Genomic DNA, 11368 nt, shown 5'->3' on the forward strand with positions numbered 1-11368 from the left:
AGAGATTCCGGGACGCTGATGAAACAACGCCATGTTAATCCCCGCCCCACCCTCTGCGCCTACTTGCGAGAAAGAGCGATCGGTTGATTGGCCGACCAGATGCGTACCGATACAGTACCTATGTAACTAAGTACCGGTACAACATCAAGATCTCAAGTCATAGTCCAAGACCAATTCCTTCTATTCAGTCTTTTTACCATCCTCTTGAGCCAAACGGGCTTGATGACGGTTAGGAGGCTTCAGATGATGAATAACGTCTAGCCGCGGCAGATTCAGCACATTCAAACTTGGATATTACCCATTGCACAATGGGGCGATGATGTGATGTATTCCAAGTCCGATTTGTGACGATTACACTCCAAGTTCTGCAGCAGTGTCCACATATTTTCATCAGAAACGCAATGGCAAGGGTTCGCAGCCTCCCTCCCTTGACATTCGCGTTTCGGTACACGCCAGGGCCTTCTCATCTAGACTAGATTGATTTCGTTGTGCTAGACAAGCTTTGATCCTAAAGGGGTTTTCACGATGAGCACGCATCGCGGATACCTCGGTGCGGTTGTCATGGAATACTGTACATGTCCTTGCGCCAGGTCCCCAGTAGGGGCAATAGCTTGTCCTGCACCATCCAACGTCTGGCCATCACCTCAAATTCTCGGGGCTATTGACCAACTCGTTCGTGGTCTAACCGATGCAATTCGTCCATTCTCACATCATATACCAGGCTCCTCCCAATCGAGCCGGGGACTCGAGCGACTTGTCCTTGTCGACTTGTCCTTGACTCTACGCCATGCATACAATTAATCATTTTCTCTACCACAATAATAGTCAGGTGCTCTAATTAACGCCAACGCCCTATCCCCAAGTCTCAAGCAGGTCATTATCCATGCGCTCACAACTCCACGTCGCTCCAGTAGTACGTCCATATATCAACTCCCATAAAATCGTCCTTGTACTTCCCCGCAACCTCGTCCCCGCCGGCACCGGAACAAACCAACAGGGGCATGAAATGCTCACCCCCGCCGCGGGGATGCATCTCGTAGGTATGCGGAAACTCCCTCCACCGCGCCAGCCGCGCCGCCCTCTCGTCGCCCTTCTCCGTCTCGACCGCCGGGGTCAGCGCGTCGGAGAACTCGGCCACCTTCCTGGCGACCCTGGAAGTCCTGACCGGGTCGCCCGAGAAGAGCGGCATCATCTCGGCCAGGTTGTGGAACGACGCGAAGCCGGAGCCGACGACGGCGACGTTGGAGTCGCGGAGACGAGCGAGCGCCCGGCCCATCCTATGGTGCTCGTCGGGCGACTCGGAGGCGAGCACCGAGAGCTGCACGATGGGAATGTCCGCCTTGGGGTTGATGAGGAGGAAAGGGATGAATACGCCGTGGTCCCAGCCCCGCTCGTCGTCGAGGGTCGGGGTTAACCCTTCCGCCTTCAGGGCATCGTTGACTTCCTGGGCTACCTCGGGCGATCCGGGGGCGTCGTACTTTAGACTGTACGACTCGGGCGGGAAGCCGCCGTAATCGTAGTAGAGACGGTGGCGGGACGCGGATGAGATGGTCGGGTTGCGTTGCGACCAGTGGGCAGTGACGACGACGATGGCGCGAGGAGCCTCATCGGTGCCTAGACGCAGAAGCTTGGGTACGCGGGTAGTGAGGGATGAGACGATGGACTTGTGGCCCGGGTCACCGAGGACGGGGAGAGGACCAACAAGGTGTCAGCGGAAATAAAAGGGGTCAAAAGAGAAGCGTAGGCTTACCTCCGCCATGGGAGATGCAGACGACGGAACCCCGAGGCATAACGGATGAGGTTGAGGCAGAAAATGTAGAAAAGGTACGAGAAGCCGTATGTCGAACGGCGGCGTAAGTGAGATAGGATCCAACGAGGTACTTCAGGGGTCTGAGGAGATGCTGTCGTGGTTGCATGCTTTGGAGTCAGGACGGGTTTCTTGTCGATTGATTTTCTTTTCGTCCAACTCGCTCGAATAAGGGAATATATATGTGGGTTTAAGGTGAGGCGGTATCCATCTGACCATCCATATCCGCTGCACGGCGGCTGTTCTCGGCAAGTGACAAGTCGCGTCGTGGAACCACACCGACCAGAACGGTGATGATACTTGGCAGGAACCTGCGGAACTGACGTTCAGTCCATACGATGTACACTGACATCATACGAGATACTTGATACAAAGTACCTAAGTAAAACAGTTTGTCATCATTCGTAAGGTTGAGAATAAATTGCTAAGCATTTCCAACTTGTATCCGTAAATTAGCTGCCTGGTTACTAATAGAGATTCCCCTCGTCCGTCACTTGATCATGGGCATCAGTGAGATAAGGCATCAGTACCTAGGTAGGGAACGTCCTTATGCTACATCTTACAGTCGAATCCTGTGATAGGGGATAGTAAGCTTCGAATAAGCCTTCTTGTTTTTCCTGGTCCTCATATCGAGACTACGTATTACCGCATATACACGGACAAATGTGCTCGTCCACTGACAGCACGAACGCGACCGTCAATCTCTAGCGGGCTACCTTCAAAGACAGCAAAATTCCCCGTCTTTGGCTCCTCAATACCCAGCATGGTATAAATGTTAGTGGACACCAGGTCCAGCGCCGTCCGCTCGTCGAGCCTCTGCCGGCCGTTCTTCAACGCAATCCCTGCCAACAGGCCGAGGTCGCGGACGAGCCAGTCCTCCTCTAACCCGATGGCGGTCACGACGCCCGCGTCGAGGAGGGCATCGACCGCCGTCCCGTTGGTGAGAGGCGCACCGGACAGAGAACGGCGCTGATCCCAAGAGGCACCAAAGGCTTGGAATGGGGCGAGGACGACACCGACGTCGGCGGCGGCCAGCTCGGAAGCCACGAGATGAGCCTCGGCCCCACCCAAGATCACCATCCTCATCCGCGACGACGGCGACGACGACGACGGCGACGACGACGACGACGACGAGTCGGACGCTTCGACGGCCCTTTCCACGTCGTCCTTGAGCCGCAACGCCGCCGCAATGGCGTCAGCGCTGTGTGCAGTGAGGACCAACGGAAGTTGCCCCCTCACGACCTTTCTGAGATGGGCTTGCTCAGAGTATGGATACGCGGCCGCGTCCTCCTCCCGGGACGAGACGGCCTCTAGAAGCGATTTCCGAAGGGCCGCGAAGACGGCAGAGATGGAAGGCTGGGCGTCGAGCTTCGCGCCCAGCGTCACGGTGTAATGGACGGCAACGTCCTGCGACCAGACGGCATCCTTCTCCAGCGCGTGTTTCGCGTCCGTCATGAAACCTACGCTCGTCCCATGCTGCGAAAGTGCACCCACGAGCCTGGGCGCCGAGACGGCCTTGGTGATACCGTATTTGTGCGCAGCATGGAGTTTCTGATTGTCGAGGGCCAGGCCGTCGATGGCCCGGCTAAACTTGTCGGGGTTGAGCCCGTTGTCTGTGTCGCTCTCATAGTCGATCGCATTCAGTCCAATGGTAGACCCGAATGCCGTAAAAGACTTGACTAGATACCCATTATCGAGGGCCATGACATGATGCGACGAGGCCGCTTCCATTTCGGAAGTACAGTGGCCAATGCAGGTGATCTTGCCACCTGTGACAATGACGTTGGTCGGCCCTTCTGGCATCGGGTCGGGCACCTTCTCCCCGTCCTCCGAGTCCGAGAGGAGAACCTTGGTGACGCCGGTGAAGATAACATCATGCAAGACTTGTCGAGACTCTTGGGCGGCTTCTCCCAGCCGCTCATCCGGAGTGATGGGTTTTGTCACTGGTTTGTCGAGCTCAACCGGGTCCTCAAACTGAGCAAACCCGTCGATCCACACCTGCAACGGGGTGGCTCCGACGCTGAGCGGGTCGCTATCCCAAACGACGAGGTCGGCGTCGTAACCGGGCTTGACTTTGCCTAATCTCTGGCCAAGGCCGAGCAGCTCGGCCGGCGCCGTGGTCACGCTGGCCAGGGCTGCGTGGTAGGGCAGGCCGTACCGGTAGGCCTTGGCGGCCTCGAAGACAACGTGCTGGGCGTTCAGGACAGGGTTGTCGCTGACATAGACGGGAGTCAAACCGTGATCCCATAAGATCTTACCGGCGTATTCCGATGCGACGTGGGCTTCGGCCTTGTAGAACATGTTGTCGGCGAAGAGCGCTGATGCTGGCGGCCGGTCGCCCCAAGCCCGCTTTAGAATCTACAAAGGGATTGTATGTCAGTGTCAGTTACCTCCTAAAAAGAAGAAGAAAAAGAGAAAACACCAAATAGTGCTTCAATTGTTTTCACCTCGGGAACCAGAAACGTCTGGTGGGCATGATGAAAGGCTCGTAGGGGAAATTTGAATTCATTGGTGTGGTCGATGAAAGCCTCCAGGTCGGGAACGGTGTAGCAGTGCGTGTTAACGTGGACCTGGCCTCGCAAGACGGCGCCCAGGGTCTCCCAGGCCAGGTCGCGGGGTAGGTACTCGTTCATACTTCCCAGGCCCAGCGTCTCGGCGCCATGGCACCAGTCGTCCTGCCTTCGGACTAGGTCGGCAGCCTGCTCGAAGGCGTGGCGAAACTCCCAGCTCTCGCCTAGGCGGGAGAAGGGACCGTGACCGATACGGCCGTAGACGCGCTTGGGGTTCTCCCCGCAGGCCATCTTGATGTAGCGCCAGTTGCGGTCCGGGTCGGCCAGCATATCCCAAGCGGAGATCTCGGGCCGTCCATCACGCTCGCCCACGGCGTGTTTGAAGACAAAGGCCTCGCCGCCAATGTTGTTGCCGGAACCGGGTAGGACGAGAGACGTGGTGACGCCGCCCGACTTGATGACCTGAATCTGAGGATCGAGCGGGTCGAATCCGTCGATGGAGCGTACATAGGGTGTCATGTCACTGGAGAGTTCGTTTGTGTCCTCGGTACCAGCGAGATTGGGGAGCGGGCTCACGCCGGCGTGGGAGTGCATGTCGACGATGCCGCTGGTAAGCTGGCGGCCGCGGGCATCCCAGACGAGGGTATCTTCAGGGAGGGAGTCGGGCGAGATGTGAGACTCGACTCGTTGGATGAGACCGTACTGCGAGAACACGTCCCCCCGAACCCACGAGTAGCCCTTGCCGGCGCGAGCTTCCTGAGGCGACGTTCCCGCTGCGGGTTCTCCTACCCAGATGGTGGCGTTCCGAATCAGAGTTGGTTTATGGCCTTGCACATAGCGAGCATTTCGATCCCGGCCCAGGCCGATGGGGTCCTGGGGCTTCTTGCGAAGCTCGGAACAGGTCCTGAGGTCCTCTTGCAGCTGGGAGGATGAGAGCAAGGGGAGGGGTTTCCGAGGCGACCTGAGCATCTGCTTCCATTGGGCAAAAGCGATGAAGGCAAGACATGCTAGGCACGACAGGGCAATGGCCCTGAGATTTCTTCGACGACGTATCCACCGCCTGGAGCGATGTGAGCCAACTCGACCACCTTGCCGATTTGTTGCCCCGGCGGCGAAGGGGACAGGCTCATAGTGGCCCTTGACATGGGGTTCCATGGTATGGCATACGTTCACACCTCGATTCGGTACACGGCTTTGACTGGCAAGAATGGCGTCGAGAAGAGATTGAAGAGGCTTCGAAAATCACAACCCCGACCCTTGAAAGAGAAAGGAGAAAAGATCAACAAAAACGCCAGAGGCGTCGTGTAGTCGAGCAGTTGTGACAGACTATAGCGACTGTGACGGAGGGGAGATAGGGTACAAGGGGCGTGTGGACGTGATTGGCCGGTTGTCTTCGACGGGGCGGTGAATTCGGTGTGCAGGTATCGCCGCCATTAGGAGAAGAAACTCGGTACCTGCTCAGTACTTATGTAGGTGGATATGTGCGTACCTTTAGTACTGCAACGATTCAATGTACCAGGTACAACCCTCTGCCCCCTGAACACAGGTACATAGCTTACCTAAAAGTATAGTGCCTTATGAGTAGAGTATGTCTGTACATGTGCATCCTCGAGATATCTCTCCGTTTAATATCAAAAAGTACCAGTACTTTATACCGCCCAAATTATTACCTTATGCAGGGGCCGAAGTCTGGCATCAGAAACAAGCAGGTAATAATTAGGAAGCAGCAACCGGGAAGCAGGAAACAGGAGCAGAGCAGGAAGCAGGAAGCCACAGGAAGCCACTGCCACTGCCACCAGCGTCCCACATCATCCTCTGCATTTGCTGCTTTTCCTACTCCCCTCTGGCCTCTGTTCGTCAAGGTAAGCATCAACCCACGCATTACATGACCATCTCTAATATCTTCTAGGCCTCTGCTGAGCTTGACTTTTGTTTTTCATCTTCTACTCGTCCGATTACCCCTCGCTCGCTCTTCCGCGCCGTCAATCGCAGTGCCCGCGACTTTTTCAATCAGCTATCCTTCTCGAACGCCCTCGTCGTGCGAAGCGACGTCCATTGTCTTTCATACTCGAAGATCAAACGATCAATTGCGTTCCCTCCTCTCGCATCGAGCAACTCGTCACGTTGAACATCGTCTCGTATCTTATCAACCCCGACCTGAGCATGGCTAGACGATCCTACTACACCGCCTAGAATTGTATAATATCATCAACATCAAGAAAGAGGAAGGAAGAACGATTTCGGGGGTGAAAACAACGGTCATGCAACGCGGCCAGCTCGAATGATCCAACGCCCATGTATAGTGAAGAAGCAACCGGGCACTCGGGGCGCCCGGATCTTGAATCAGCCATGCCTACTACACAGCTCAGCCCAGAATCACCGCCCGACATGACGCGCCCCGAGTCGTCCTCGTTCCAGTCCATGTCCTCCCTCCACTCCGACGACACAGCCACCGTTGATGCCATCGGTCACTTCGAGGACATTGGGCTCGATGACGACGCTGACTCCGTCACCCAGTACCCGCCGAAACCACAGGGTCCCCAAGGTCGCTCACTCGCCTCCGCCACCCGTCCCTCGAACCCATATCGCTCCTATTCGTCAGAACGTTATCCTCATACCCATGCGACGCCCGGCCTCTCGAATCCCATCTCCCCGCCTACTGCACGAGATCTGGCCGGGGGGAGTGGGAGGAAGAAGCTGGGGCTGACCGCGGCTTCTCATTCTCGTCCGCGGCCGTCCCCCCAGTCCATGTCTGCCGAATCGCGTTCGTCATTCGGCGCTCGTAGCAGCAGCCTCAATGCTCGTTCGCCTCGGCCCGTCAGCCCACATCACCGTGGCCTCGCCAGCCGATCCACCACTTCCCTGTCCCTCGCCAACAACACAAGACATCGTAGCCCCAGCCCCAACTTGAGCATGCATATGAACATGAACATGAACATGCACACATCATCCTTGGTGCCGCGCGACCCGAACACACACATGATACCTAGAAGGAGCAGCTGGCAGTCCACTCGCGAAAGGAAAACCGCTTTAGAGCTAGAGAAGGAGTGCGAAGATGACGAAGACGACGACGATCACATACCCGAAGGCATCATCCTCGATAACGTGCCCATCTCGCCCCGCCCACAAGCCGAACGCTCGCTCAGCCGTGCCTCTTCGCGCGCCCCCTCGGCCGAGAGGGGTCCCAAGGGACGCGTCCGCAGTGTCGGCAATGGCACGCCCGCCGTCGCCGTCGCCCACGGCTCCCTCAAGTCGCCAACCTGGAAGACGGACCAGCCGGCGTCGCCCATCGGACTGGGTCTCATAGGACAAGCACGGCAGGACGACAGGGAAAAATCGCCCGCTCCCAGCTCTAGCCCCGCCCCTGACCCCGTCCCGGACCCGGTTCCTGGTCCTCTCAAGGCGCGCGCCAAAAGCTGGAACGCCGCCTTGTCCGAACTCAGCCCCGAGGCCAAGGCCCTGACCGAGAAGCTGGAGGAGCACGCCGACCAAGTGGGCGACGTCGACGGCTGGACCGCCGCCCATGGCCGCGGCCGCAAGCAGGAGCAACGCGTCAAATCCGCCCTCCCGGACTTGCCGTCCCTGCGCCAGGCCAATATCATGATCGACGCCATGCCCATGTCCAAGGAGAAGGAGGCCGTGTTGGGTCGCACCCGTCCCTCGTGGCTCCCTCCGAAGGACCCGCGCGAAGACCGAAAGCACTGGAAGGAGTACGAGAAGATGATGGCTCGCAGCATCGAGTCGGACCGCCGCCGCGAGGCCGAGAAACTAGCGAGGTCGTCCGACCGTGACGTCACTGCCGACGGACTCATGCGCATTTGGGAGGAAAATATCATCCCGCGCTGGTCCGACGCCATTCGTGAGCGTCGCACCCGGGACCTCTGGTGGCGCGGCGTGGCCTCGCGTAGCCGTGGTGTCGTCTGGTCGCGTGCCATCGGCAACGAGCTGGGCTTGACGCCCGCTTCCTACAAAGCCGCCCTGAGCCGTGCCCACGACGTCGAGGGCCGCATCAAGGCCGGCAAGACCGATGCCGACGATCTACGGAGCGGTGCATGGTTCTCCAAGATCCGCGAGGATGTCAAGGAAAACACCTGGCAGGACCTTCGCATCTTCCAGGTCGGCGGTCCGCTCCACCAAAGCCTGCTCGATCTTCTTTTCGCCTATGCCATGTACCGGAGCGACATTGGCTACGTCCGGGGCTGCAATGTATGTGTCGTATTGATGCCTTCCACACTGGGCGCCGGACATTTACTAACGTAAACTTTCGATAGACCGTTGCTGCACTCCTTTTGCTCAACCTCCCGAATCCCGCAGACGCCTTCATCGCGCTCGCCAACGTCCTCAACCGTTCTCTCGCCCTTGGTTTCTACGCCGCTGACCCGGGCGTCAAGGCGTCGGCCTACAATCTGGTCATGCGGACTCTGCAAGTCAAGTCGCCCAGTCTTCACGATCACTTGACCCGCCACCTCGCCGACGCCGATCCGGACGTCTACCTCGCGAGCGTCTTCACCGGCTTGGGCACCCTGCACCTCGCCATGGACGAATGCGCCCGTTTGTGGGACGTCTACATGTTCGAGGGAGACAGTGTCCTCGTCCGTGCCGCCACCGCCTTGCTGCTCCGCCGCGAGATGGCCCTGCTGGGCTCCAAGGACAGCGGAGAGGTCAAGAGGATCGTTGAGGGTGATGTCACCAAGAATGGCCGGGTGGCTCTCGCTAGCGGCAATCATGATGAAGAAGCGTGGATGAAATGGTTAATGGAGGCTGGCAAGGCGGATTAATGAAGCAATGCTGGGTGGACATGCGATAGAATTGGGGAGTTGGCTTCTTTCTTTCTTTCTTTCCATTCTTCTCTTTTCTTCTTTCTTGGGGGGCGGCAGGGTTTGCACAAACCAGACTTCTTCTCGCTGGGGAACCCAAGGTCGTTTTGGGAGACATTATCTTCGTGGGGATGACTGGTTAGGGGAACATTAATGGGATGGAGGCTGTTCATTTGAAAGCGATGCGCATTGGATTTATAATGTATAGACGACCGTCATCAGCGTCAGGACACACTTTGAAGAGCGAACGAAAAGAAAAAGGAGCAGCGCCGATACTCTTACTGCCTCCATGTGTAAAACCAGCAATACAATACAATACATTCATGGGTTGTCGGTCAGCTAGGCTGTCGACCCCAGCATGATCCAGCGTCATGACGGAAATGGGAAATTCTCTTGCCACAGCTTCGGTGTATACCATTTGTTCCTCAGTCAATGTCAGATGGGGCTTCTAATGCTCGTACAGAGAAAATAAAAGAAGAAAATTGACAATTGATGGACCAAATTCATTAACATTCATTCCTAAGTTCCTCCCGGCCTCGCCGAACCACCCCCCGTTTCGTTTTGTCCAGGAAAAAAAAACACCGTCCCGGAAAAAAGAAGACCAAACCAGCAGCACCCTGCCGGAGGAAAATCTCTCTGTCACCCTTTGGCTTTCCTTCTCCTTTATCAACTCGGTGGACTTCTTCAGGGTACAATCTCCTCCGACTCTTCGATGACCTCCTCCAGAATCTCCTCGATGACCTGATCCTCCTGATCCGCAGGCACCTCGGGCGTCTTCATGGCCAAGAGGGCGGCAAGCGGATCTTCGGGGAGACCAAGGAAGGCGCGCTCCTCCAGGAGCTCCTCTTCCATGGCCTCGCGCCACGCGAGCCACTCCTCGAGCTGGCGGCGGCGGGCTTCGACCACCTCGCGGTCGGCCGAGGCACCGCGTTCCGCGTCCTCCACCTCGAACACCTTGCTGTACTCGCGCAGGTTCTTGCGGATCTGCTTCTGCTCCTCCTTGGTAAGGAGGGTGGGCGGCCGCGGCCTCCACAGGAACTGCTTGAACTTTTCGATGGGCTCTTCCCGCAGCGCCTCGCCCTTGAAGTCGTACAGGTGGTAGCCGTTTTCCATCTGTAGCATGTTAGCGGGATGTTCTTACTTTGGAATTAGATAAAGGAGGAGTTCAACACATACGGCATGCTTCCAGGCGGACGACCAAGTGGCAACAAAACGACCGGAAGGATCCCACTCGACATCGGTGACACCGTAGTGGTCTCCCGTGTTCATGAGCTGGAGGTTGGCGGTCAAGTCCTTGTCCGACTCGGGCTTCTCGCCCTCAAAGTCGAGGTCGAAAAAGTCGAGATCGGAGCTCTGCTGGTTGTGGACGGTAGCGATGACCACGAAGCGGCCGCGCGGTGACCAGTAGATGGAGTTGCTGTTCCTCTTGTCCAGCGTGCGCAGGTGTTTCCAGTTGCCCGGCGCGGGGCCCTTGCTCTTCTCCGGGCAGAAGAAGGAAACGGAGGTCTTGGGGGCAACGGCAGTCGGGCCAACCGGCTCGGTGGTGGTGATGATGACGAAGCGGTCGCCCTTGGGCTCCCACGCAAAGTTGATGACCGTGTCCTTGATGGTATCGACAACCTCGACGGGGACGCCCTTCTCCTTGACGCGGAAGATCTCAAGGGTGGTGGCCAGCGACTTCTTGGACTTGGAGTGCCGGTCGACCTTGGCACAGAGGAAGGCACCCTCGGACTGCCAGTGCAGCTTGACATCGCTAACGTTGAAGAGGTTGAGGGTCCGCACAATCTCCTTGGTCGGAATGGCCATGAGGCCGACCCTGGCCGGGTTGCTGCCGATTTCGGGGGTCCAGAAGCAGAGGAGCTGTTCGTACTTTTTCACGCCATCGCGCTGGACAGTGGCGGGGGCCCAGTCAAAGTCCATGACACCATCGATCTTGATGGTGGTCTTGTCGAGCAGGCCCATGCGAGGCAGCTCGTAGACGGAGATGGAGGTGCCCTGGTTGAGGCGGGCGACGTACTTGTCATCGGCGGACCACTTGAAGGCGGGCCAGGGGGACTTGCGCGGCTTCTGGGGAGCGGCATCGGCGTCCGGGGTATCGAGGCTGGCAAAGGATCGCAGCGGCTTGGATGTCTCGATATCCCAGATGACATAGTTCTTGCCGTCGTCGTCGATGCTGAGCGCCGGGTGGCCCTCCTCGGGAATGGCGATGGGCCGCGCGGACCAGGTGACGAGAT

At 57.7% G+C, this 11368-nt stretch overlaps 4 protein-coding genes across 4 annotated transcripts in view; 1 reads left to right on the top strand and 3 right to left on the bottom strand.

Moving 5' to 3' along the window:
- Nucleotides 1-417: 417 nt before the first annotated feature.
- On the bottom strand, nucleotides 418-2005 carry ACRALDRAFT_1060642 (uncharacterized protein). The gene has a single exon (XM_071016270.1). The coding sequence runs from the start codon at nucleotides 1274-1276 to the stop codon at nucleotides 890-892; it is 387 nt and encodes a 128-aa protein (XP_070876254.1). The 5' UTR covers nucleotides 1277-2005; the 3' UTR covers nucleotides 418-889.
- Nucleotides 2006-2241: 236 nt separating this feature from the next.
- On the bottom strand, nucleotides 2242-5698 carry ACRALDRAFT_1047363 (uncharacterized protein). Its single transcript, XM_071015501.1, has 2 exons — nucleotides 4255-5698; nucleotides 2242-4165 (listed from the first exon to the last, which is right to left on the bottom strand). The coding sequence occupies exons 1-2, from the start codon at nucleotides 5470-5472 to the stop codon at nucleotides 2450-2452; spliced, it is 2934 nt and encodes a 977-aa protein (XP_070876255.1). The 5' UTR covers nucleotides 5473-5698; the 3' UTR covers nucleotides 2242-2449.
- Nucleotides 5699-6256: 558 nt separating this feature from the next.
- ACRALDRAFT_1060644 (uncharacterized protein) lies at nucleotides 6257-9353 on the top strand. The gene is made up of 2 exons (XM_071016271.1): nucleotides 6257-8523; nucleotides 8589-9353. Exons 1-2 carry the CDS (start codon nucleotides 6667-6669, stop codon nucleotides 9093-9095), a joined length of 2364 nt encoding a protein of 787 aa, XP_070876256.1. The 5' UTR covers nucleotides 6257-6666; the 3' UTR covers nucleotides 9096-9353.
- The window catches only part of ACRALDRAFT_2046196 (uncharacterized protein), a gene marked incomplete at its 3' end in the record, with an annotated part of 4788 nt that continues 2511 nt past the window's right edge, over nucleotides 9092-11368 (bottom strand). Inside the window, exons 3-9 of the mRNA XM_071021516.1 lie at nucleotides 10311-10858; nucleotides 9828-10247; nucleotides 9622-9795; nucleotides 9454-9558; nucleotides 9370-9419; nucleotides 9213-9299; nucleotides 9092-9179 (exon numbers count right to left, since the gene is read on the bottom strand). Of these exons, the coding sequence (XP_070876257.1) occupies nucleotides 9092-9179; nucleotides 9213-9299; nucleotides 9370-9419; nucleotides 9454-9558; nucleotides 9622-9795; nucleotides 9828-10247; nucleotides 10311-10858 (1472 nt within the window). The remainder of the gene's footprint in view (nucleotides 9180-9212; nucleotides 9300-9369; nucleotides 9420-9453; nucleotides 9559-9621; nucleotides 9796-9827; nucleotides 10248-10310; nucleotides 10859-11368) is intronic.

This window comes from Sodiomyces alcalophilus (assembly GCF_042370955.1).
Source record: "Sodiomyces alcalophilus JCM 7366 unplaced genomic scaffold ACRALscaffold_2, whole genome shotgun sequence".
NCBI classification, from domain to species: domain Eukaryota; kingdom Fungi; phylum Ascomycota; class Sordariomycetes; order Glomerellales; family Plectosphaerellaceae; genus Sodiomyces; species Sodiomyces alcalophilus.

Bases quoted from the DNA above. Each gene is read 5' to 3' on its own strand.
- ACRALDRAFT_1047363 (XM_071015501.1), bottom strand. From the start codon at position 5,472: ATGGAACCCCATGTCAAGGGCCACTATGAGCCTGTCCCCTTCGCCGCC. The intron at 4,166-4,254 runs GTGAAAACAATT...ATCCCTTTGTAG, and splicing joins AGACGTTTCTGGTTCCCGAG to ATTCTAAAGCGGGCTTGGGG.
- ACRALDRAFT_1060644 (XM_071016271.1), top strand. From the start codon at position 6,667: ATGCCTACTACACAGCTCAGCCCAGAATCACCGCCCGACATGACGCGC. The intron at 8,524-8,588 runs GTATGTGTCGTA...AACTTTCGATAG, and splicing joins GCTACGTCCGGGGCTGCAAT to ACCGTTGCTGCACTCCTTTT.
- ACRALDRAFT_1060642 (XM_071016270.1), bottom strand. From the start codon at position 1,276: ATGGGCCGGGCGCTCGCTCGTCTCCGCGACTCCAACGTCGCCGTCGTC.